The 27,763-nt window shown below is 45.7% G+C and overlaps 1 protein-coding gene across 3 annotated transcripts in view; it reads right to left on the bottom strand.

Annotated features, from left to right (window-relative positions):
- Positions 1-27,763, bottom strand: part of Ptprg (protein tyrosine phosphatase receptor type G) — a 667,714-nt gene that overhangs the window by 66,725 nt on the left and 573,226 nt on the right. For all 3 annotated transcript variants that reach the window (XM_090323299.1, XM_090323309.1, XM_090323290.1), the window contains 3 exons: positions 22,775-22,824; positions 19,905-20,685; positions 6,750-6,882 (listed from right to left, as the gene is read on the bottom strand). In XM_090323299.1, coding sequence (XP_090179425.1) covers positions 6,750-6,882; positions 19,905-20,685; positions 22,775-22,824 — 964 coding nt within the window. The remainder of the gene's footprint in view (positions 1-6,749; positions 6,883-19,904; positions 20,686-22,774; positions 22,825-27,763) is intronic.

Genomic DNA, 27,763 nt, shown 5'->3' with positions numbered 1-27,763 from the left:
CTGAGGACTGCAGACAAATACGAGACTCTTCTCTCCAATTAACCAGTAAGAAGCCAGAAGTGGAGGTTTAGCGACAGTGGTAGAATGCGAAGCCTTGAGTGAAAGTGCTATGCAGATATGTGAGGCCCTCAGTTCACACCCCAGTGTTGACCACGTGCATGTACACACACAGAAATCCCAAAAGAAAATAGTTAATTTTTTTTTTGCTGTACCCATAATTTTCAGTGTACATGATTGCTTTGCTCTTGGTAACTAAATTCTTTCAGGTCCTGGAGGCTCAACAAGTGGCACACCTCAGCACACTGATCGAATACGGGGCACGTAACCTGACATCAGTCTCAAATTATGCAAAGCCAAAATACCGTCCCCAAAACGTGTCCTCTTCTTTGAGTGGCGGCAGCTGCGCTGCTTCGGTCTTTTCAGAAACAGTAAAGCCATATAAACAGCTTGTGTTTGAGCCACAGCTCAAGGAATATGCTCTCTGACTTTTAATTCAAAAGGTGTGTACTGCTCCTGTCTTGACAAGCAAGACCAAAGTAGTCCACTTCAAAACGAACTGAACTGATTTCTTCTCCCTCATTTTTAAGAACTCTAAACCTGGCAGTTAGGGGTTGCAAAATTTATAAGGCACACATCATAGCTCCATTTAGGAAAGAAGGGAAGCTGAAGCTGTCTGCTGATGTTATTTTTGTTAGCTGCCCTATCACCATGCCTTTCATCTACAATTACTTTGCATGAAATTTTTCCTAGCTTCGTTGCAATTTCTGCATCATTACAGAGTAGAGTCTCTTACCTGTCTCTCTCAGACAGAGCCATGCAAGTCCCTCTCAAAGTGGTAATGTAATATCCTACTTGTCGCCCTTTGGCCAAATATAGTAGTAAATTTCATTCTCTAGATGCAAAATGTCACCTGTTTTTAACAGTTCCCTAATGACACGGAGATCTCACTGACCGAACAGGTGCCTGAGTCTGTAGCTGTACTATTTTTACTTTGGGTCAACTCTGACCCAAAGTGATTGGTTGCTTAAGGCTCTCCTTTTCAAGGAAATCGGTGCTCAATGCAATGATCCCCAGTGGGCCTAATATTTAAGAACACTTGTGGCAGTGTTCCCCTAAATCCTGTGTGTCCCCTTACCTTATCTTTGTTACTGGAGCTCTGTGACCATGCGTGGCCAGAAGGGAGTAAAAGGAAATTTCCACTTGCCAACTTGATTTCTTTATGCTTGCTACACCCATTTCCCAGAACAAGGAGCCAAGAGAGTGGAGGACTGCCTGACCCTGTCAGATGTCACATGGTTGAGTATCGAGTCTGTTAGGTGACTGGTCTGGGGCAGCTGCTCCTGCAGCTTATTCAGCACTGCTAGCTCTGAATGGACAAGGCCGGCCAGTGGGCTGTTGTTTGGCTAGCTGGGGTTGGGTCTTATCTTGAACCTGGTTACTCGGGGATCACCTATTCTTACACTAATCACCTTTAGCCGCATCAGAAATACCATTCTAGCCAATTTCATTAACTTTATAGTATTCCCGCTTTTTTTTTTTAAGCCCAAAGTAGTTCTGCTCAGTTGGTTAACCTACATTTACTCTATATTTAGCCTGAAACAGATGACTTTTAGCTATTTCTAGGATACTCTGCACAACTGAGCTTTCAAAAGAAGGAACTCTACAAGGAAATTCCAAACGTTCTTTATGAATATTGCTTTATACCACAGATGACAGGAAATTATATACACCTGTACAAGATGACTGTACATCCAAGGAGTGACATTCACCTAAGCTTGTACCTTTAAGTTTTATTTTTCCTCTTGATACAAGTCTTGGGGTTTGAACTCAAGGCCTGCACTGTCCTTGAGCTCTACCATTTGAGCTGCACTTCACTTTTGGCTTTTTGCTGTTTGATTGGAGGCATGAGTATCGTGGACTTGATTGCTCTGGCAGGCTTTGAGCCATGCTCTTCATTCAGACCCTCAACTCCCTGCATAGCTAAGATCACAGGCATGAACCATCAGTGCATGGCTTTGTATATCTCATGTTATAAAACCATTCTTTTTAGGTACATATCCAGAAATAAAATTGTACTTTTCCCTGAAGTCAGAGCTGATGTAACTCTTCAACAAATATTTTCATTTTTATCATCCCACTGGTCCTGAGACTGGCATTTTCCACAACTTACACCGAACTGAATGCTCTCAAGAGAGCTGGGTGGGGCACATTTCATATCCTGCAGATGAGGAAACTGAGGCTGGGGGAGGATTCCTGACCCTAACCCTAACCTAAGGCAGTGCTTCTACACTTGCTCTTCATTAGGACTTCACTTAATACTCCTTTGTAGATAACTATTTTTCTAATTGCCTAAGTCCTAATTTTAATACCAGTAATATATAGCCTATCTGTGGATACACACTATGTGTGTATTTGTATGTTAAGAAACCTGATAAGAATGTGTGTGTTGATGTCCTGATTTTAAAAAGCAGAGTGGGATGAATGAATTGCTGAATCAGGTATGTTTCATGAATGCTAGAGATGAGAAAGTGGAAAATAAAACTAAAAGTTATGTCTGAAGATGAAAAAAAAAACCAAAAAGAATGTGTGTGTTGACCTATGGTTCAAAATGGCAGAGCAATAGCCTTGAGCAGAAAAACCTCAAGAGACAGCACCTAGGCCTTGAGTTCAAGCCCTATGACCAATCAATCAATCAATCAATCAATAAAATATTTGTGTCCTGGCCACAGGGGTGTTGGCTCCAAATTCAGACTGTGACCTGTGCTTCTGCTTAACTGCTAACAGCATCTCCTTTCTTGGACCTTCAGCTACTTCAAGTCTTTCAGTCATCCTCAGGGTAAGGCACACACCCTCTCAGACAATACCCAGAGCCATCCTGCTCTGGCCCTTGCTGTGCTACATACCCTTCCCACACATTGTTAGTGTGACCCAAGTTAAATGCACATGGCTTGCAGCAGGCCAGGTTTACTCTCTGCAGATTCATTCTCAAGCTCTCTTCTCCTGACTCACAGCTGGCCAGATATAAGCTCCTGCAGTAAGCTTTTGCTCACCTCAACTTCCCTCCCAGGCTGTATTGAAGCCCAACTTGGACTTACTCTTCTACATATACTCTGCATACTCAATTATATATGCACTTGCCCATCTCTTCCAATGGATGGTAAAGGCCAAGAGACTCTATCCATGAATCATCCATTTGGGAATGCAAGGCAGGGACAAAGAATGAGCATCAGGAAGCTGTAAATGATCCAAGCCACCTGAGAGCGTAAACAACCTCATCATAGCATACGTAACAGAACACTAAGTTGAGCCATCTAGACTTGCTGCCTTTCTGAGCCTAAATGGTCCTTAGGAAAACTGCCCCTTGCATTCAGCTTTTACTCTAAGGTTTTCATGGCTCTAGCTCTCATGAATCAATATCTGGGCTCCAGAGTTACATGGAAGACCTGGAACTGACAAACACATTCCATCTCTCTGGGGACCAGGAGACGCAAAGGATGAACAAATGACCTTTGTTACCATCTTGGGAATGAACTAGGAACTGTTTGAGAAGGAAAGATAAAGTCCATGCTACTGGGAAGGAGAGACAAAAGACTAACATGTGCCAGAAGTTAGTGTGTGGAAACAGTCAGCAGGCTGCCTAACAGAGAAGATCAGAGAGATTCAGGGAAACAGAGGGAGACCACACCAGCCAAGCCCTAATATCCTTGTTCCATCTTTTCATCCAACCAGGCATGATGCTCCTGAAACTTGCAGTTGCAGAATCAACACGTTTTTCTTCTTTTATGTTAAAGCACAGCTCGACTTGAGATTTTGCTGCATGCAATACATCATGGCAATGACAGCACATTGCCACGCCTGGCCTGAATAGCAATGCAATAGATACTAATGCCCTTTCTCCTCTCTCATCAGAGGGAAGGTTTAGGCACAATGCCTACCACACATACTGGTAAGCATTACATGAAACTGTGCTACCCAAATGCTTGGTATAATGCCTGGCTGTCTAAACAGACCCACTGAACACAAACAAGCACTGTAACATCAAGGAGCAGTGAGACATGGTGCGGGGCGGAGCGGGGGTTGCAGATAATTCAGGAATCCTGGGTTTGATTCTCTACTTCTTCATGAGTCACAAACACAACTAGAACCCAGAACACTGGGTACGAAGGGTTGGTATTCGATGGTGATGGTTGTGGTGCCTCAGGTAGGTGTGTCGATCTGTGGGTGACAGCTAGGCCTGCCTCAAAGGCATGATCAGGAGGTTTTGATCTGCCTCATACTCTACGTATGTCAAGTACGTTAGCCAATCGCCCACTCTTACTGTGCCTCAAAAGGCAAGAGAACACTGCTGTTCTAGCTTCAAACTCTCAGTGTCAAAAGGACACACACACGTCTTTGCTGTAGTTGCCAATTCTCTCTGTGAGCTCTCTAGTGCTTCCTTCTTTCACATTAATAAAAAGAAAAAAAAGTTTTATAGAAAAAAGGGTGCTTGTCTCCTCTAGGCTTTTCTCATGCTTAACCAACTCATCCATCCTAACACAATTTAATTTTACTTGCTTCTCTCTGTAAGGAGTTTCTTATTTGCACTTATTTCTGTGCTAGTGGCATTGAGAATTGGGGAAAAGGTTAAACCTATACTGGGTTTAGGCTAAATCTCTGATTAAACCAAATTTTAGGGGAAACATATATATATATATATACATATATATATATATATATTTTAAACACAACCTTTCCATTTGGTCTGAGTTTTTCAGAAGAAATAAATAGTTGTCATTTCCTCAAGGTAAAAAACAGAACAAAACAAAACATGTTGAGTAGCTGGTAGGGTTTAAAAAGCTGTTGTTACTCTTTTCTACAACATGTCGGCAATAAACACTTGGGTGTCAGCTGTGTGGTCTTTAGGCCTGCTCGGCCACATGGCCCGACACAGGCTTTGGAGATTAGGCTGGCCTTGAATTTGAGATCCTCGGCCTCTTCAGAGCTGGGATTATGGTTATGCGTTACCATATCAGGTTTAGAAAGTATATCCTGATGCTGGGGTCGCTAAACAGTGTCCATAGTTTGGCAGAAGAATGTGGTATCAATGTATGTGAATTAATGCATCTTCTATCTGGCAAATATCATGTAACCCTTCTATTAATTACAATAAAAATATATGAAAAAAAAAAAAGAATGTGAGCCGACATAGACCTAGACAGAGACTAGAAAATCCCAGCTGAGTACAGCCGAGAGCCTTTGCTATTTCCCACGATCACCTAAACTCACATTAGAAATCTCCACTGACCAGCGAGCTCCAGGTCAGTATCTGCCTGGAAAAGGGAAGGCAGGGAGGTGGATTAGGAGTTCCCAGGCTTGCTCTGAACATGGCATAGCTCATCCCATCCTGGGTCAGCAGCAGTGACAGCCCTCCAGTTATAATCACATATCTGGGGAAGCCTGAGGTGGTACCTCTTGTTGGCCCATGTTCTAGTTGGCTGAAAACACACCCTAGGACACACAGGAGACCTGCCTGTACTTTCTGGGAATCCCACCATTGAAATCCATCTCCAGGTAACTGATGCTAGCCCCCTGCCTTGGGACCAACCCCACATCACTGGCTCTCTCTTTGCTTTGCTGCACAGGACTCCCTTGATGGTCTCTCACCTGCCCTGCTCGAATCTTAGAACAGCCCCCAAGTACCATCACATCATTCTTCTGTACCAAACCCAGTGGGTGTCACAGCCACAGGTGACGTGCCATCAAAGGCCCTCAAGGCTTCCTGACCCTCTTCCACTCTTCTCCTCTACACACATGCTCCAGCCACTAACTGCATGGCAACATGCCAGCCCGCTCCTCACCCAGGTTCCTTTGATCTGCCTTCAGGAGCCTGGGGTTAGGCTGAGATGGAGCTCATCTGATTCCCTCATGGCGGTCTGTTCAGATATCACTGCCCCACTTAGGAAAGTTTTTCCATCACCCATCTGAACAGGAAACTCTTATCTTTCTACTCTTTTCAGATTTTCTTTTTTCGATGACACATCATCATCATGTTAGGACTTAGATTTTAATTATTTGCTTTATTTATCACCTGGCTCTTCCCTGGTGCTGCTTGTTAGACACTGGTGTGGGCGGTGCAAGCAGGCCTGTCAAATGGCTAATCTGGCTTTCTCCACTGAACTGGCTGAGAGGGTCTAGCTGAGTATGTCTACAGAGACTCGGGCATCTTGCTTGGTCCTGGTGTGACAGAGTGAGCACCATTATGGCAATCATCCCAGAAGGATGGCTCTCCACTTTTATGTCACCAGTATTAAATAGTACATTATACGTAAACTGTGCTCTTACTATCCCGTTTAATCTTCAGCAAAAGACTAGAAAAGCAGCTCGACAGCAGACAGGACTTACTAGGTGGCTACAGCAAAGTGGAGCATGGTCTCAGAGAACCAGGAAATGCTCTGGAACTTAGTAACTCACTTGGCAGGCTCGCAAACTAAAGAACACAGTGGAAATGGGATTTGAATCCAGCCAACCTGGATCTGCCTGCTTTTCAGGCAAAACCTCTCTGGTACTAAACCCTGAAAGCTTAGACCTCAAAGGTGAACGTTTGGCCCGTGTCATCATCCGGAGATAAGAGGACCTTTAAAGGACTACAAATACTCTCAGCTGGCTCAACTTTCATGGGTTTCCCTCCCCAGTGACCAATACCCAGCCAGCGTTTCCCCTCACACACTCATCCCCCTTATCCACCCCACGGAAGCCCCTCCGTCACTCACCTCCAGTACACTAGCACAGCAATGAGAAGGACGAGGCACACGAAGGTCAAGGCTGATACCACAATCAGAGGGATGATCCACTCCATCCTCCCTGGAGAGGGCCGGCTTATCATTCCAGAGGTGTTCTTCTCCACTGCCAAGAGAAATCATCCTGGTTAGAACACAGAGACAGGCCAGGGAGAGGGCTGGGAGAGCCCTAGCCAGAGGTAGAGCTCCGCCCTATTCCCTGTGGTTTCCAGTGAACTCAGCGGGTCACTCTGGGCTGTCCTGGAGGACTGGGGATGAGGGGTGGGGCAGGAAGGGACAGTCTGCAGTTCTGGAGTCTGGAGCTGTGAACAGAACTATGCAGGAGGAAGATGGCTCCACACATACACCGAGCCCAGAGAGGGCTTTGGGTGGGCTGAAGCGATGGGACTTAGTGCCGGGAGAGGGAGAATGTTCACAGAAAGATTGCCCCGGGTTTCTGGAGAGGCACGAGGAAAGCTGGTCTATAGCTATGGGTTCTCGCTGTCTTCCCACCCATTGTCCTCCCGCCCACAGTGACTCCTCCCTGCTCTGCTGGACACAGTCAGGGTGGGACAACCATTCAAGGGTGGAGCTTGAACTCTGCCAGTGGTGGGTGTGGAACAAGGGCAAAGATACTTTCATCCTGGTGTCTCAACCAGGGACAAAGATTTCCCAGCAGCAGCAAGCACCCAGCCCTTGTGCCCACAGGCTCCTCCCACCTGGATCGGTGAAAGTTCCAGCTTCTTTGAGCCCAGAAACTAACCTTGATCCTTCAAAAAGCTCCCAGATGAGAGAAGACAGGAACCCATACCTCCCTCAGCTCTGCGCAGCATCCATACACTCTGGTAGCTACCAAGCCAATTATGCCAGTGGGTTCAGGATTTTTCCCTTAACCAAGACGTCCTACCCAGGGATCTGTCTCCCTCCACCGCTCCAACCCTCCCAGGAGCCTTTGCACGAGATGCTCATCTCTCTTGAATTGTGGGCCAGGTGCTGGGACATGGGCAGGTGGCTCCAGTGGAGCTCAGATGCTGGACACGGGCTCGAGGACAGCACAGGTGTATGGAAGTGAAGGAGAGACAGGTGGTAAGAATGCAGAGGTTAACTGAGATGGCTTGAGCAATCCAAAGCCAGCTGTGGGCTGGCTTGTGCTCAGTGAGGATTCTACCTGCCAGCCCAGGGACCCTCTGCAGGATGGACTAGATGCAGGGCTAATCAGGCAGGCTTTCCGAGGGAGGAAAGGTGAGCTGAACAGAAAGACATAATTGGCCTTGAGAGCAGATGTTTAAAGAGGCAAGGCATACTAGTGGAGGGGAGGTGTGATCTGGTGGATTCTAGTGGCTTTCTTCTCAGGGACTTTCTACCTAACACCTTTGTTTAGACACACATCGCTGAGGCAGGTGGAGCTCCTTTATCTTCAACTCAGGTAACCACACTGATTCCTAATTAGTACAGAGCATCTTTCTCTAGGCCCCATTTTTTCTTGCATGGATATACCCACTGGCTCTACTGTGTGCTGGACACAGGGCTACTGGATTGGAGCAGCACCTCAGACAGAAGCAATTCTGTGGCCAGAATTGGGAGTGGGAGAGTTATGTAAAGGAGAAGATACAAGCCCAGGAACCAACAGTGAGCATGCAAATAAATACAGGCAACTGACTGGAAAGTGCTGTGACCAAGAGAGGATGGGGAGTCAGCCAGGTGAAAATATGACACGGATAGAAGACTGAGAGAGGAAAATTAGAATCCGGATCAGCCACAGCCTGGAAAGCTGCATGAAGGGAAGTGGTGTCAGATCTAAGCAGAGAGAGACAGACATCAGACATGCAGTGTATTTACAGTGAAGTTCTCGTGAGGAACCAGAGTTGCAAATGAGAATAATTTTATGAAGCCACATCAGGGGTCAGCTCAGCCAGGCAATTATCTGGCTGATGGTGGGGGTATCTCAAAGACCTGCAGGTACTGTTAATAGGGGAAAAAAATATCAGGAGGCCTGACAGATGAGGTCATGTGTCCATTAACTCAGTATTTACCCTGGGAAGGCCTTGGATGTTAGGGGACTCCCAGTGTCTTCTTTCTCTGCCACTCCTTACAGAAAAGGATTCTTGCCTGTGGTATTTCGTGGTTGGCAGAGATGGGAGACAGGATGCAAATCCCTCTCTTCTATCCTAAACCCCTGAAAAGGATTTTTGGCCCAAATAGTGCCTTCCACTTGTATTTTTAATCTGTTACTGGAAATACCAGCTCCACAGTATTTCTTTCACCCTATATCCTGTAAGACCACTGCAGAATTTCCAGGCCTTCAGGAGAAAGGATCCTGTGAGGGACATTAGCACTGACGTTATTCCTGAAGTTGCATGTTCTGCCCTGAGTTGGGGCTTAGGTCTGTCCTTCCCTCCTCCTGTGCAGGGTGCTTGTTCAAAATTCTCCCAGGGGAGATCCAGGACCCACACAAGATGAGCACAGATATCTCAGTGTTGCTGGAGGACAGAAAGGAAGGTCTGTGGAGGGTAAGGGTCTCTAACTCACAGGGAGCCAGGCTCAGAGCTGGGCTAGGATCTGGATGCATCCATTTCTTCACACAATGTGGGGCTCTAGGATCGTATTTTGGGGAGTGGAAGGGCAGAGTCCACCACCAGAAATCCTCAACCTTCAAAGGCAGTGTCTGGAGATCTCAAGCTGGCAGCCAGCACCTTGTGATGTTGACAGGCTGAGAGAATCACTTCCCATCCCAGCTGTCTCTCCAGCCTATCACATTGCTGCATCTGCTGAGGCCTTTTCCATGAAGAACAGACATGTGGGTGCTACTGCATTTGCACGTGGGGCATGAAGACTTTGATTTTAAGTTCACATCGTGCATCTGTCATCATGGCACCAGGGCCCTGGAATTAGATTCCATCTTCAGGTGACTTGAAGTCTCCTGTCACTCCCCTAGGGTCTCCTCGTGGCCGAGGGACTTGAGTCCCTGCACAGTTAGGTCCTACTAGCCTTCACTGGCATCATTCCCCACTGTCTTCCAGCCACATCCATCTGCCCCTACTCTGTCTCTGTCCTGTTGTTCCCATTGCCCCCAAAGACCTTCTCCTCCTGCCCCTGGGAACAATTAGTGGACCCTGTTCCTCATTCTGGAATGAACTTCTCTGTGAGGTCTCCTTATTCCCTGTTTGCATTATCTCTGGAGGGTGGAGTAGAGTTAAGATGACAGGGTCAAATATCAGCTCTATGACTTCTGGTGTGACCTTTAACCAGTCACTTAAAGACCAGTTTGGGTTTGGTTTACAAAGGGATGAAAAAAAAAGCTACTTTATAGAAGTCTTAGGCACATTCAATAGGAAGATTGGAGTAGGATGCTTAGAAGTGAGTAAATACAGTCATCACCATTATATTGTGCTGCTCCTTCCTGTGGACAGCACTTGCAAGTACAAACCGTTCCTTCCTCACTACAGCAGGACAGGTCTCCATCTGGGTTTAGAAGAACAGGAAGAAAGCTCTGCTTCTTACCAACCGCACGGGTCTGGGTAAGTGAACTAACCTTCTCTGTGCCTCAGTTTCCTCCTTTGTCAATGCAAATGATATTGTGGGCTGCATTATGATAGTGGTGATGCGAGGATTTAATTAGTACATGTCCAACACTCTCGGAGTGTTGCTGGCACTCAGAGGGACCTGGCTAACGTTAACTGTTGTGACTGTCAACACCACCATCTGCAGACGCAGAATCCTCATCACCATCAACACCACCCCGACTCTCTTCCCCACCAACATCCGGGCGCAGCCCCAGGCAGATGGTGTTGGGACGGGTGTCTCTGGTTCCGATTCCTCCCTGTCATACCTGAGTGCACGTGTGACAGCCACAACAGCATGGCAGCTGCAGGGTGGGCACTGCTAAGTATGACTGCCCCTAAGGAACTACAACCTCACATTCTTTCCTGAGAGAAGGCCATGACTGGCCATTTTTCCATACCTGTCCTACTTACTGCTGACCACATCTGTGGCCCAGGTACAACAGGGAGCTGCACGGAGCTCCTAAGAACAACACACAGAACCCTGTATTTGCCCGGTGCCAGTGGTTTATGTCTGCAATCCTAGCTACTCAGGAGGCTGAGATCTGAGGATCACAGTTCAAAGCCAGCCCAGGCACAAACTGTCCGTGAGACTCTTATCTCCAATTAACTGCCAGAAAAATGGAAGTGGCACTGTGGCTCACGTGGTAGGGTGCTAGCCTTGAGCTGAAGAGCTCAGGGACAGAGCCCAGGCCCAGAGTTCAAGCCCCACAACCCACAAAAAAAGAACCCTGCATTGGCTGCACCTCAAAAAACCTTCCCCAGATCGCCAATGTTTGGAGACTAGAGAACACTAAAGACCCATCATGGCCAGAATGCATCTGGGAACCCCAGTGGATACCTAAAGCTTCCGACAGTACCAAACCTCACAGACTGCTTCTACGCAGGTGCTTATGAGAAAGCTCCACGTATAAAGTAGAAATAGTGAAAGACAGCATGTGTTAACAGCACATTAGAATGAGAGCTATGTGAATGTGGTCTCTCTTAAAATATCTTACTGTACCTTAGCAAACTCAACGCATGATTCTTATAAAGTCAAGAACTTTTACCTTTTCACCTAAAGGAAGCACTTTAGGGCTCCTTTCTGGCCTATGAGAACCGACAATCTTACCACTCTGCTTTGGTGGCATTAGGAAGTAAACTGAGGGTGATTAAAGACTGTGGGAGCAGACACTGGAGTCAGACTCAAACACCAGGGCCAGCTACTGTGATAACCATGCTATCTTTTAATTGCCGTGCATACTATGTAAAAATACTGCACAAGCAGTCCTGTAGGATGAAGCAAAACTGGCAGATTTCTTTAGACTACTCAGAAAGGTTCACGGTTTACAATTGTTTTGCTTCTAGAATTTTCCAATTAATTATGCAGTTGAACCTGGGTAACTTACACTGTGGCAGGCAAAATGAGAGTTGGGGGCTACTATGAAAACTGAGGCAGTGTGGTGTGGGCTAGCACCCCCAACATTAGAGTCAGGCCAACCTGGGTACCAGCTCTGACTCGCCTCTTGGTGTGCCCCTATTAAAAGGAGATAAATGTGAATATCCCCCTCTCCAGATGCCCTGAGGATTAAATGAGATAATCTATGCATAGACATTGTAAATTATAGTAATTTATGGGGCCGGATGCAGATTAAATCAGTGGAGCTTCACCTTCAAAAATTATTAAGAGTTTCTAGAAGGGGCGTTACAGTGTGGGTGTAGGCACTGGGTCTGGGTGGCCAGGTGGCATGCTGACAAAGCTGCCCCTAAGCGTCCTATGGCCCACACTGAGAAGGGATCCAGACTCTGAGTGTGTGCCTGCTTCAGAAATGCCTTCCAAAATAATCTGAGAGCACGAGCCTGGAGAGCAGGCTCTCTAGTCTAATGCAGAAGAAAGCTGAGCGCCTTAGTTATCTCCTCCCAGAATTCATCTCAGCATCCAGCACAATCAGAATAAAGTGCCTCCATTCTGCTTTTTAAAAAAAAATTAAAAAAAAAAGAAAAGAAAAACAGTTTTCAGTGGCATATGTCATCACTGAATTAATGCTGTTTGCCTTTTACTGGCTTGGCTCTTATCCCAGTAGAAGCAAATAAAAACGGAGTACAATGTACTATAAATGTTACAGGCAGCCATACATGGACAGACCCAACTCAAATGCTTCCTCTTCTCCTGCCCCCCGCCCCCAACTCAGCCCCCAAATCAGAGTTCAGCTCCAGCTCGCAGACAAGAACCTTTATGTGTCTAAGACTAAAACGAGTATGGATCTGTGTGGACACTGGTGGGATTGGAAAAGCATAGTTCTATCTTTCACAGAGATAAAAAGAGAAGTACCATCATTTGTATGCTCAAAACGGACAGCCTACCTCCCTCTGGGGCCATGCCACATTGGTTCTGAATAATATCCTCATTTAAAAACCACTTGCTGCCAGGCAGAAGTGGCTCATACCTGTAATCCTTGCAACTCAGGAGGCTGAAATCTGAGGATCGTGTTTCTAAGCCAGCCTGGATGAGTCTAATTAACCACACTAAAGCTATAAAAGAAGTGAAGGGATAGCGCTAAGGCTGAATTCAAACCCCAGTACTGGTAGTACACACGTACACACACACACACGTACACACACGTACACACACACATTAAAAAAATGAGGTGGCTACATGTTTTATAACTGCGATTTTAAGAAACACATCAAATATACCCTTCTATCTATTTCTTTAGAGTCATAGTGTTAAGTATATTTATCTGATTATATAATCAAACTGCAGAACTTTTTCTTTTCTTTTCTTTTGGCCAGTCCTGGGGCTTGAACTCAGGGCCTGGGTAGTGTCCTTGAGCTTTCTCAAGGCTGCTACTATATTACTTGAGCTACTGCACCACTCCCATCTTTTTCTGTGTATGTGGTACTGACAAATCAAACTCAAGGCTTCTCATATACTAGGCAAGCACTGTAACACTAGGCCACACTCCCAGCCTCCAACTTTTTCATCTTGTCCCTCTTACTGCCTCTGGCAACCACTCTCCTACTTCCTGTTTCTGGTTATGACTAACCTGGGTTCTTACAAATGGAATCATAAGAGATTTATTTATCTTCTTGTTGCTGGTTTATTCCGCTTAGGATAATGTCCTCAAGGTTCATCCACAATGTACTACATTTTGTGTGTGTGTGTGGGGGGGGGGGTCATGGGGCTTGAACTCTGGGCCTGAGCCCTGTCCCTGAACTCTGCAGTCTAAGGCTACCACCCTACCTCTTAAGGCACGGCCCTACTCCCCCTTTTTTAGTGGTTAATTGGAGATAAGAGTCTCAGGTCCTTTTGTTTCCGGGCTGACTTTGAACCATGACCTCAGATCTCAGCCTCCAGAGTAGCTAGGATTAAAGGTGCGAGCCACCACATCCGGCCCACATTTGTTTTTTTTTAAGGCTAGATAATAACCTGCAATATGGTGACTCATGTTAGTCATTCCAGGTACTAGGGAGGCAGAAATGGGGAGGATTATGGTTGGAGTCCAGCTCAGACAAAGAATTCAAAAGATCACCACCTCAATTTAAAAAAAAAAAAAGGCTGAGCATGGTGTTATGTGCTTATGATCAATGCAAGAAGCACCAACAAGAATATTTTAGTCCTGTCTGGCTTGGAGAAAAAAGTGAGATGTCCATCTGAAAAAGAACTAAAGACAAAATAGCTGAGCATGTGGCTCAAGTAGAACAGTGTGCATGCTTGGCAAGCACAAAGCCCCAAGTTTAAACTGCAGTGCACATGCACACACGCAGAACTAGGTACTATTACAGTTTATCCACTCATCCACAGATGAAGAAGACTTGCCTCCACCCCTTGAGTTGTGTGTGAGTAGTATAGCTGTAAACATAGTGTGCAAATGTCTCTTCAAGACCTCTTTTGGGTATATTACTCCACAGTAGAATGGCTGGATCCTATGGAAATGGTATTTTCAAGTGTTGTGGGGATAATTGCACTGTGTCTTATAGGAACAACACACTTTGATGGTCTCACTAAGCCAACACACAAAAAAAGTTTCCATTTCTTCACACTATTCTTCTTCTTCTTATTATTATTATTATTGCCAATCAATGGGCTTGGAACTCAAAGCCTGGGTACTGTCCCAGAGTTCTTTTGCTCAAGTCTAGTGCTCTACCTCTTTGAGCCACAGAATCACTTCTGGTTTTTTTCTGGAGATGAGTCTCAGAGGGATTTTTCTGCCCAGGCTTTATTCTGTAATCCTCAGACATCAGCCTTTTGAGTAGTTAGGGTTAGAGGCATGAGCCACCAGCATCTGGCTCATTTCTTCACATTTTTATTAACACCTGCTACTTTTTTCTATGCTTTAAACAGATGCTATTGTGCCAAGTAGGAAGTGAGTGGACTGCTTAAAAAAATTTTTTAATAGGGTTACAAGATTTTCTTTTGTTTCCCCCCACCTCCTCGCCCAAGCTCTGAGGGGACCTGAGCCATTAAGGCAGAGAAAAAATATCTTGCCTCTAAATACACACATTCTACCTTGACAGGGCAGGCCTGGTGCTGTTCCTGTGAGCCCATATGAGTCAGCAGAAGCTGCCACTTACCTCTGCTGGTATTAGTGAGCAAGGCTCCTCCCCAATGCACGGCCTGCTTCATCAGACTGAGATAGCCAAGGGATGCTCTACCATTATCTATTAAATGCTGAACGATCAATGGTGCTTAGTAATTCCTAGTGCTTACAGCACTGCCCCCAGAGACACCTTCTTGTAACATCATGATTCTCAAACTAGCTGGGGACAAATGCCATTCATGACCTATGTCAAGGAGACCATTTCCTAGAACCTGAATTGCTAACTGCTGTCCCCTTGGTGGGGTTCTAGGATGAACAATGTCATGGTTCTAAGATGGCTTGCTGGGAAGGAAGGGGGCCTTCCCAGGATCCGGATGCTTTGAAGAGGGTTCCAACTCTATTTAGTGGCAACCACTGCATATCCAGGTAACCACTTCTATCCACAATGGGTATCTGGGAAGATGGCAGTCCAGAGGCATCTACTTGTCTGAAATGAGGAACATCCTATCCCTGTGGTAACAAGCACCGTGTTTCTAGATACTGCCCAAGTTTGCTCTATGGGAAGGGCCAAAATCGCTGCTGATAAGAGAACCTCTGCTTAATTAGAAAACTGGTAGCGTCTTAGAAAGACACATTAAAATATCCACTTAAAGTCAGGCGCCACTGGCTCATGCTTGTAATCCTAGCTACTCAGGAGGCAGAGATTTGAGGATAGGGCTTCAAAGCCAGCCTGAGAAGAAAAGTCCATGAAACTCTTATTTCCAATTAACTGCCAAAAATGGAACTGTAGCTAAAGTAGCAGAGTGCTAGCCTTGAGTTGAAAAGCTCCTCCTTGGGTCATGCCATGCCCTACCATCACCGCCCTCAAGGGGGTGCTGTCGGGTAAGATACTCTTCTCACAGCATGGAACAACATGCCCATCAAGGATATTATTGTCATTTCAATAACTAAATCATTTTAAGTTGGGTTCCACAGAGCTTGAGGATTCCAAAGAGGTATCTGTGGGTTTCTCCCACAGGAGTGGGGTAGCTCTGTTCCAGCTCAAAGCAGAGAAACAACCCTAGTCAGTCCACTTGTTGTTCTGGACCACAGGACAGACAGCAGGCTATGGTGAGATATGGCTGTTGGCTGTCCGTTGCTATGGCCTGACTTGGGCCTTCTGGCTTGAGGCTGCGTGTGAAGTGAGTGAGTGTTCACAACATGGATTCAATTTGGGGGGAAAAAAAGTTTCCCTCACTGAAGAAAACAAAACCAGACAATGGCAGAACGTGAGGCTATATCTGTAGACTGTGCACTCTGAAATGTTTTGGCCAGGGCACTCCCCCCAAAACATATTACTGTAACAAGCGGCTCAGCATCTGCCTTCTCCTTCAGGCTGAGGCTTTGGAAGGAGGACCACACACCAGGTCATCAGATAGCACACATCCAGCTGAGGGCTGGGTGTTGAAGAGATGTTCAAGAGGCTATGGCTGGAGGAACTGTCCAGTCCCAGGACAGGCCATGCAGTGGTCTACTCAGGAATCAACCCTCCAAGAGAGGCTGAACACTCTGAATCTCTCTCTGCTCCTCTTGAGAAAAGACATGTGTCTCGTTTTCTATAGTCCTCACCACCCCCTCTTGTCCAAATACCTGGTCTCTTTTCTTCACTGAAATGAACTGTGCGATTTCTGTGTGTGAGCCTGCCACTTCTCTAATGGGAGGGGTCCACTCTTCTCTCCCAGGAGATATTAAAATCACTCCTTAAAACAATGCCATCAAATAGCAAAGGAGGAGCATTCTCAGGACATAGAAGGCTTAGGTAAGGCAAGCCTTTTAAAGATACTACTTAAAATATAACATGTTTTAACATTTTTCTTCAGATGATTTTTTTTTTACTGAAGTTGAAAACAAAATACATGTGGATCAAGTATAATCAAATACTGATCCAAAGACTTCCTATGACAGACCATGAAACAAGTCAGACATGCTTTTGTAAGCAAAGCTTCCTGACTCGTCTGTCCATCCTCTGGGTGAGGTGTTATCCATGGTTGCTTTGTAAGGCAGAAGGGAGCAGATGCAAGAGAACTGTCAAAGCTGAAGATACGTGTGATCTAGCCGTTCCTAAACATGTTTGAACCCTCTGGTGGGGGAGGTGGGAGGGAGAACAATCCCATAATCACCCTCAAATTAAGACTGCCTCTGATGGGAGCTGGTGGCTCTTGACTGTAATCCTAACTACTCTGAAGGCTGAGATCTGAGGATCAAAGTTTGAAGCCAGCCTGGGAAGAAAGTGCATGAGACTCTATCTCCAATTGACCATCAAAAAGCCAGAAGTGGAGCTGTGGCTCAAGTGGTAGGGCACCAACTTTGAGTAGAAAAACCAAATGAGAGCAAGAGGACTTAAGATCAAGCCCCACTACCAACATACACATACACACACACACACACACACACACACACACACACACAGACTTAAGATCAAGCCCCACTACTAACATACATACACACACACACACACACACACACACACACACACACACACACACACACACACGCATGCACGCGCCAGAACAAATAGCCAAAAATTCCAGGGAAGCATTTCTTTTGGCTTTGGGAAGATGTAGACTCAGCCATTTGGCTAAAGGTGGCAGAGAAGCTACTCAGGAGGCTGAGATCTATGGCAGTTGAAAACAAACCCAGGCAAGAAAGTCTGAGGGATTCTTATTTCCAAATAATCACACACACACACACACACACACACACACACACACACACACACACACACACAAAGCTGGAAGTTGAGCTGTGACTCAAGTGGTAGAATGATAGCCTGACTGGAGCAAAAGAAACTTAGAGACAATACCCAGGCTGTGAGTTCAAGCCTGAGGGCTGGCGGGGTGGTACTTGGATCCACAGGGGTGCCACAGGATATCTTTAATGCCAGCCACCAGGGGACACAAATTTAGTATGCTCTTGAATGGCCCCAAGGAAAGCTAGAAAGACCTGTTGGGGGCTCTCCTGGGATGTGCCACATGAACCGTGTGTCACCTGAGTTTTGCTCCACCCATCGTTCTTTCATTTGTACCACATCCTGCACTGAGGGACAGTGGTTCACTCAGCTCCATGTAGAAGGTCGCTGAGCAGAGGCCTGCCTGGGAACTGTGACTGAAGAACTGAGCAAATAGACCCGATTCCCAAAGCCACTCCTGGCAAGACTGTGGGTATGCTCTGATGCCTGAACGAATTTGTCTTCTCCAAGAGGAGAAGATTCCCAGAATCTAGAACCTGATTCCAACCATTTCTATTACCTGCAGGGGTCCCTTTCAATTGTGGTCTCTGATCTCTTACTACACAGATTTTCAAAGTCTGGGCAAATAAGACTTAGAAGGCGCTGGGTGATAAACCACCCTAGCTAGTTCCTGGGGTGAAGGCAGAACCACACAAACTTGAAAATTAATTCTAAGTCTTTCATTAGTTTTTGAAGATCTCTACATATAGTGGTCCACACACACAACCACATGGATACTGCCTCCAAACTGGTCTTCCTGCCTCCATTCTGTGTCTCCTGTTAGAATCTGCCCAGAGGCCAATAACCTCCTCTATCCTCCCACCTCTTCCCCCACCCCCACTGAGGAATTCTGACATTGGCTTTTCATTTCAAGTAGAATCAAACTCATCCAAGCTGGACACTGTAAACCCTCAAGAAGAATGTGAAATGTGAGGATTGTGGTTTGAGGCCAACCTGGGCAGACAAATCCAATAGCTTCCGAATTCCAGTGGCTCTAACTGGCACAGAACAAAACCGCATCCTTCTCTGCACTGTCACTCACTGGCTCCATCTTTTCTCTCTCTTCCCCCCTCTCTCTCTGCAAGGCTTCTCATGGCTCCTCAAGCCATCAAATTCATATCTTTAGATCTGCAACACCTAGTGTGGTCTTCCACTGATGTCACTGCTACCCTGTCCTCTCCCTGTTTCTAGCAACTAGTGTTCTTTAAAGTCACATATTTGTTTCTGGAACCTTCTCAAGCTCCCCCATGTCTGTGTGAATCCCAGGAAAATAGGAATCTGTCTTCCCAATACTGAGTTCTGAGCTCCATGCCTGCTTCTGATCCCTGAAACTGTTTTACAGGTTAAGAAATTCACCCTTTTTCACAGCAATCCCCAGAGACAGAACGTGCTATTCTGACCAGAATATTTCAAGGGGATTCCATATTCCTTTCATCCAGCTTCACAGAGGGTCCTGGGCATCTTCCCCCAAAACTGTAACAAACTGAGCAATAGCCACCAGAGACCCTCCCTCAAGAAATTAGTTCATACTAGCTTCACGACGCAAAGTATTCAACACATGAAAATTTATTCTAAGTTGTATCTTAACATATGAGATCTCAGCTTTAGATGAATTTTAATGTTTACAAGTGCAAAAGCAAATAAATATTTACCAGCTGCCTTTAAAAAAAAGAAAAAGAAAAAAAAAAACCCACAACAGCTTAGATGAAAAAAAAAAAAAAACTTGTTGCTAAACATCTTGTAGTCTGGCAAAATGAAGCATTTTTTATTAAGAAAAACCCTTGACAACAAGAACAAACCCCTCTGTGCTCCAGAGCTTCCCAGCAGAGGCAATCAGAGCTCATTACGGTCTGAGGGTGTTACCGATATGAGGTAAGGAAGATTCCAGAAAGTAGCAAAGAACAACAGGTGGAGCAAAGGTTCAAGTGACAGAGTGTCAGCCTGTAGCCAAAATACTATAAAGGACAACCCCAGGACTGGCACACAAAAACACAATCCCCTCTAAAACAGATGTGTTCGATAAGTGGCGAAAGAATCCTCCTGAGTAAACTAGGCAGGACCCATTTTGAGTATTGCTAGTTGAAGACCTTGGAATGATGGGGATTTGGGGGCAGGAGCTTAGCCAGTAGGTTACTCGGGATACAGGTGGGCTGAAGATTCCTCCTGGGATAAAATCTGGAAACACTGCAGTACAGGCAGACACATCTATCAGCACCTGTTACATCCACGATATCCACTCCAAGAAGGACACACACTGCCCACTTGCCGCACCTGTGCATAGCAAGCCACCGGCGCCACTTACCTGGGTGGAGAGTGATAAATCTGCTGTCCTCAGAGAATCTGTCCCCTCGGGATGCAGGCCTTCTAGAGGGCACGTCGGGCCTCGTGGGGTCACTCCCGGTATGTTCCTCCTCTGTGGCTGTGGGGGGCACTTGGGTGGAGAGGCCGTCTTGGGAGTCTAGGCCTGGGGTGGCATTCCTGGCTTCTCCGGGCTGCAGTGGGGGGGTGGCCGGGGGGTCCTGCCCTTCCCCGGGTGTAGTCTGATGACCCCCGTCCTGGGCAGTCCTGTTGGGGGCTGAGGGGGCCTGGGTGGGCGCTGTCTGGGTGGGCTCCCCGGCTGCGTGGGTCACCCCGCTGTTCTTCTCCTTCTTTTCCGAGTCCTTCTCCCCTTCCTCCTCGTGCTCCCCATCCTCACTCTCGCTCTTCTCATCCTTCTCTCCTTCCTCTGCACCCTCGCTGTCCTGGGTGGGTGTCGAGTCTCCATCGGGGGCCGCTGAGGAGGCCAAGGCCTCGGTGGTGGCCAGGACGGGTCTCCCGGCCTGCTTGGTGGCTGCGGCGGCCGTGGGGAGCCGCGTGGGCCACACAGTGCTGGGGAAGGAGGAGATGCCACCCCCACCGAACCCAAGGCCGGCCAGCAGCGTGCTGGTGACCACCGAGGCCACCGTGGCTTGGCTGCCACTGGAGGAGGGGCCCATCCCGGTCGCCATAGACACGAAGGAGAAGGGAATGCCCGAGGATGTCCACGTAGATGACCCCGAGCTGATGGGCGCCATGTCAGCCGAAGAGGCAGGAGAGGCGGTCGGCTGAAAGGTCACCAGAGGGAGGAGAGGAGGCAGGGGAGACAGCACACAGCCGGGTCAGTAAGTCAACCGCTGCCCTGATTTGGAAAACCTCAGCTTTTTCCTCACCCATCCTGGGGGCGCTCTGACCATGCTGGCTCATGATGCACCAGGTTCTTTCAGACTAACTGTGACTGTGCTAAGAACTGTTCGTAGGCATCCAATGCCAGCCTTTCACCCATGCCGCTCTGGATGAGCCAAGCGGCATAAACTAGCATTCAGTTTGCAGATTACTAAATCGGCAACATCAGCTAGCCTACTATTCCTAGGGTAACAGCTTTTATGGCAACCAAAGGAGCTTCTGGTGAATCACTAGCTCTGAGGTCTGGGATCTGGTTCAACTCTTAGCACCTGGTCAGAGAGAGTCCATGGCTCCCCCAGCTGCGCTAGGGCCCAGTGAGAAGCAGGAACTCTGCACAAGCTCTGGTAACTACCTTCCACCCTGGCCCTCTCCTCCAGCCACTGTACCTTTCAGATTCTCCCGTTGATCTGTAGCAAAATCTATGCCCATGTAGAAGACATGAATGATACTCTCAGCAGTTCCATGTAACCACGTATGCTGGAACTTTCCATGCTATCCTGGAGGCAGGCATGACTGCCACCCATTTTACAGGAGAGGAAACTAATGTCAGCCATGGCAGAGAGCTTACCCAAGTGTGGCTAAGAAGGTGCAGAAGCAGAGCTATTTGTGGCCTCCTTCTGCTGCTATGTTAAACCAGAGCCAGAAATGGAGTTATATTCCTTAGGTCTCCTGAGCCAGTCTTAAGAAGTGCTATTTTGATTTTTTTTTTTCTGTGTTCTACTGGGGCTTGAACTCAGGGTTTTAGCACTGTCCCTTAGCTTTTCTATTCAAGGCTGGTGTTCTACCACTTGAGCCACATCTCCATTTCTGGCTTTTTTTCCCCTGGTTAAATGGAGATAAGAATCTTGTGGATTTGTTCTCCTGGGCTGGCTGAACCTCACATCTTAAGTTTCCTGAGCAGTTAGGATTACAGGCATGAGCCACTGGGATCCAAGAACAAGTGTTATTCTGAAATGTTCATTTCATATGAGCTCTTATAGGCCACTGTATAGAATCTAAGATTCCCTCCATCTTTTATACCACTCGATCACCAGAACAAATCTGTGTTTACAACTTTCATCACTGAATTTTATAGAGAAGACTTTGTAGTTTAAAGATGATCATGTAGGGACAGGAGTGTGGCCTAGTGGTATAGTGCTGGCCTAGCATGCATGAAGCCCTGGGTTCAATTTCTCAGTAGCACATACACAGAAAAAGCTGGAAATCATGATGCGGCTCAAGTGGTAGAGCACTAACCTTGAGCTGAAGAGCTCAAGGACAGAGCCCAGGCCCTGAGTTCAAACACCAAGACTGACAAAAAAAAAAAAAAAAAAGGATGATTGTGTAGGCAAAGCTGAATTCTGAAACTGGGTAGTAAAAATCAAATGCCCAATATATTTAAGTTATATGGTATTAAACAAGACAGACAGCTTGGGTTTGAAGACCCCTCATTTGCTATGAGGCTGATGCTGGACACATTAATTCATGGAACCTCAGTTTTCTCATCTGGCTAATAGGATTAAGAATACCACCAACTTTGTGAGTGTTTTACACATTTTAGGCTACTGTTTTACTATCTACAATGGGATTAATATTATGATTAGGAGCTATACAAGGACAGAGAAAACCAGAGATATGAGTCCAGGATCCAGAAATCTGAAAGTCAGGGAACTTTGAGTAGGTGATAATCTAGATTTAAATTTATGCCAAAAGAAAGGTTTGGATTACATTTGTGTGCCTGTATTATCTGATTCAAGAGTTGATAAATCAATAAAAATTTTGGATAGTTTAATTTTCACATAATGCAATGAAGGCCTCATCAATATTGTTTCAGAGCTTGCTTCACTCATGAATTATGGAGTGAGTAATGTAGTTTTCTCCATCTTAAGCTCCACATTGAGAAGTTCAACAATATTATACTGTCACCTTGTGGTCAGAGTGTGAACTACATGCAAATGAACCAGGACAAAGCCACCACATTCTGTTACATACCACTCCTGTTTTCACAATCCTGGTCCCTTGGAATATCCGGGTGGTATTAGCTGAAAAATAAAGAAGATATAGTGTGAACAGAACATATTATTTTTGTGGTTCCAACAAGACTTTACCAACACAAGTCTGAACAACATACAATTTTCATGTCACAGAATATTAGTCCTTTGTTGATTATTTTTCTTTCAACTATATCAAGAGCATGAAATCCTTAGCCTGTGGTCATGCTAAAACATACAGAGGGCAGGACATGGCCTCTATGTGCTCTGTCATCTGTTATCAGCTGCTAATTTAAAAGACTCTTAAGTTTTAGTCTTCTCTTTCATTGAGATAAATAATATATACAATATTATATATAATACACAGGGTTCAAATGTGCAGTTTACTTAGTATTTTTTTTTCTTGCCAGTTCTGGGGCCTGAACTCAAGGCCTGAGCACTGTCCTTGGGCTTTCTCAAGGCTAGAGCTCTACCACTTGAGCCATAGCACCACTTCCAGCTTTTTCTATGTATGTGGTACCAGGGAATTGAACCCAGGGCTTCGTGAATGCTAGACAAGCACTGTACCATGAGGGTATAGGAGGCTATGATGCCCCTGGCCCTCTGTTTTTTTTTTAAGTATGAACCTTTTCATTTCCTCAGTTACAATGTTCCAGATCTGTTATGGAATTCAGCAGCAACGGTGTCTGTTTTTATTCTTTTTTTTTTCACACGAAAGAGGAAAGCATTTGGACCATTTTAAATGTTATTGCTAAACAACTTTAAAAGGCCCTTTCATAAAGTGAGGAAGCTACTTTGAGAGGGCTGATGCTACTAGATCCAATAATGAATTCTCTTACAATTTATAGCTTAAACTTAGGAACTTTAAGGTCCACAAATCTAGTTTACTTTGAAAACTAAAGCTGTTTTAAAACCTCACACATATATAACCTGACAGTTTAATTCCTTGTTACATGTGTAAATGCCTACATAACCACCATCCACTTTAAGATATAGACATGATGCTCATATACAATGACACAGAGACGCCACTGGCCCACTGTCAGAGTTTTACCTGTTTGGAACTGTATTTGATGGAAAGCAGATCAATCTATTGTTCCTGCTGTATTATCTTTTTATTACTTATCCTTTTTATTCCATCTTTTGGCAAGTCCAGTATACATCTTTACCTTATTACACTCCATAGCCACTCACTCCATTGGCATGTCAGGGTTTGGTTTTTTTTCTTCTTTATATCAGTCTAAAACTACATCTACCAAGGTAGTGATTACAGGCGAGGAGTCAGCTGCAGGACTCCTCTCCTCAAGTGCTTACCTCATCATGGAAAGGCTGAAGGGAATGCAGACAGGGGAGGGGGGGGACACCTGCTTCTAGCTAGGCACCCATGTGATGGGGGCCTCCTTCCAGGATGAATGCAGGCATCAGCTCAGCTCCCTTTGCAGACCTGGTGACTATTCTGGGTCACTATTAACTCACACCCCACGGCAGCCGATAGACAAGTCACTTGCCACTGGATGTTTTCATGTAGTTAATAAACCAACTGCTATCTTCCTAATTTGTCTAAAACGTTTTAACAACAATATTTGAATATAAATTGAATCTGAATATGAGTTGATCACCTAAGCAATTTGCTTATTGATTCAAAGCCTTTGGGAAGAAGGAAGGAAGGATCTGGGGTCTTGGTCAGGCTACCCATGGGTCTTAGGCTCCAAAACAATGAAAGAAAACCTCCACTTTCTAGGATAACTGAGAAGAGCAAAACATTTTATTCAAAGAGCTGCCAACTCTTTATCCTTTCCTTGAAAACTCAAGGGTATTGAAGAATACTTAACTCCTTGCTATATAGAAACAAATGAGCCTCAGAATAAGACAACTGAACTCAGCTAGCTATTCAGGAGGCCGGGATCTAGGATCCCAACTTGTGGCTTCCAAGACACGTTGATCATTAACAAGCAAAAAGCTAGAAGTGGAGGGATGATTCAAGTGATAGAGCCTTGAGTATAAAAAGCTGCACAAGAATAAGGCCTGGAGTTCAATCCTTAGTCCTTAGTGCAGATAGATAGACAAGTGTGTGAGTGCATGAATGCACACATGAAACAGAACGAAACCAAAGCCCTGAAGTCTATCTACTTAACAGCTAAGAACATTTCCTCAAATTACTCGTGCCTTAACCGGCAGTCTTACTGGTGAAATGTGTCCATTACAAGATGGTGGATGTGACGATCTGCAGCCATCACACCACAATTATCACTCATTATGACTTCGACTAGCAGCGCAGTGAGGTAATTAAGACTCCTCACTATCTTATATAAAAGGTAAATATAACTATATTTCCTAGAGTAGAGAAAATACACCATGTGACTTCCTCTTGTACCCAAATCAATTATACATCTATCTATTCTTTAAAAAAACAAAACACACACACACACACACACACACAAAAAAAAAACCACCTCATTACTGGGCCAAGAGCATGGCCTAGTGGTACAGTGTTTGCCTAGTATGCATGAAACCCTGGGTTGGATTCCTCAGTACCACCGACACAGAAAAAGACAGAAGAGGTAGAGCGCTAGCTTTGAGAAAGCTCAAGGACAGTGCTTAGGCCCTGGGTTCAAGCTCTAGAACTGGTAAAAAAACAAAAACAAAAAACAAAAAAACAAAATCCTCATTGTTAGTCAGAACACCAGTGGCTCAAACCTATAATCCTAGCTCCTTAGGAGGCTGACATTTGAGGATCAAGGTTCCAATCCAGACTGGGCAGAAAAGTCCCCATGAGACTCTTATCTCCCATAAAGCACTCAAAAACCGGAAGAGTGGTAGGCTTGAGCACAAAAACTCAGGGACGGTGCTCAGGCACAGAGTTCAAGCCCCATGACCGATCTCCCTCCACCCCTTCCCCTAAAAAAAACAACTGACATTGGTTTGTCTGGCTCATTAACATGGATCTGGATCTGTGGGAACAGAAAATAGCTCGCTTCAGGTGTATGGTGCCAGGGTGGATGTAGGGAAACAGAACCAGTGTGGGGCTGGGTGGAGAAAAGCTACCACCACTCCTGGGTCAACACGGATGCAAACCAGCATACAAAACGAGCCAATGTGTGTATTCACCTTAGCAGGCACCTGGAGACAGCAGCCATATTCAACAAGTCTCCGTGATCAAACATTTAAAGCACTCCCTGCTATAAATTTAAAGCTGACAGGGCCCTTTTGAATTGCATTCTATTATAAACATTGAATTTTTCAAAGTCTATGCAGAAGCCAGCCAGCTGAGGGGATATTAATCAGGAGAGGCAGGTCTGCAGATCCCAGACTCTTGGTCAGAGCTCAGCAGAGGCCTAATCATGATTTATGAGTCCAAAGTGCCCAGGCCCAGCCTCAGTGAGCTCCCAGTCTGGCCGTCTCTTCTCTTTCTCCTTGGCAGTTTCACAGCTGACCTTGGCCTGTGGGCCTAACTCAATGCCTTCAAGATTATGGATAGTCAAGTTTTGTTTGTGAACTCCCCCCACCCCCAACGATTTCTTTTCCTTTTCCTTTTTTTTTTCCCCCAGTCCTGGGCTTGAGCTCCGGGCCTGAGCACTGTCCTTGGACTTTCTCAAGGCTAAAGCTCTACCACTTGAGCCTCAGCACCACTTCCAGATTTCTAATTTTTGAATCAGGGATGCTAAACTAAAGTTGAGGCAAGTCATCCGGGCTCTGTGTGTTGCAGGGACATGCAGGCGCATACACGGAGCCAGGAATTAGCACTGTGCTTGTGTCTCCACAGCCGTGGCCTTGTGTTATATTCTTCAGGGATCTGGTCATGTTGGTACTATTGATATCACTTTTGGGGTTGGCCAACTGCAGCTCTGAGAAGGAAAAAAATGTTCTCAGATAGCACAGCCGCCAAAAGGTAGCCAGGATGGATCCCCCAGGCCCAGAGCTCAGCTCCAACCTGGCATCCTTCAGCCCATGAATGCCAGTCACCAGGGCCATCTTTCCAGAGCTCACACTTTGGCTCCCTACCACAGAGGTTCTGAAACAATGGGTTTTGGAGGGTCCCATTCCAGACACTGCTGAGGCTCTGGTCCCTGCTCCCCAGAATCCCACATGCTTCACAGGATTCACTCTAGTTGATGCAATGTCCTGGCATCTTCTAGCAAAAAAGATCCACCAATTCTAAAAATGGTAAAAAGCCTTTGGCCTAGTAAGCAGATAATCTCACTCTACAGATAGGACAGCTGAGGCCGGGATGGAAAGATGCTCACCGGGAAAGACGTATACTGGGCCAAGCTGGTCCTGGGGCCAAACATAAAACCATGGTGGTCCAGGGTGAGCAAGGCCAGAACGGGCTGCCTATTTCTATAAGGAATGCTGAAAAATTACTGAAAGTTCTGATGTTTTATTCATGAAATCTTGTACTGATTTTGCTTTACAAATTTTTTTCTATTACAATGTTACATCTCTTGATGGCTTATTATAAAGTATTTTTTTTTTGGTGCCTTTTAAGATTTTTGTGCCAAGGCTAAGTCCCCCTGGCTACACCCTGGAACTTCCTTTGCCGGCAGGATCATGCATCTTGATTCCAGGAATCTCAAGGATCTGGCACACAGGGGCTGGGCTGGCTGGCCAGGCAAAAAGGTGAGCTGAATCTATTTGGGGCTCCAGTTCTTGAGAGAACTGAATTGTGCTGAACATTTGAGGAGAAATCCATGAATTTCCACATCAAATACCAAGAGAAGAAACATGATAACACAACTCAGGCATGATTTCATCATCTGACACCACCCTAACACACAGGTTAGATTAAGGTTCTCGAAACCTGATTTCCTGCCATTGGAAAAGAACAATAAAGCCAATAATAATAATAATAATAATAATAATAATAATAATAATAATAATAATAAAGCTTGGCTTTGTTTTCTGGACAACCACAAATACATATTTGAATGACTGGGGTCTTCTGGGTATGGTTTTAACCCCTGCACTAATCACGAAGTCACATGTGTTCTCT

Source organism: Megascapheus bottae, chromosome 2 (genome assembly GCF_031878675.1).
Source record: "Megascapheus bottae isolate mThoBot1 chromosome 2, mThoBot2.hap1, whole genome shotgun sequence".
NCBI lineage: Eukaryota > Metazoa > Chordata > Mammalia > Rodentia > Geomyidae > Megascapheus > Megascapheus bottae.
The sequence above is the reverse complement of the archived record's forward strand: the minus strand, read 5'-3'. Positions and strand labels throughout refer to the sequence as shown.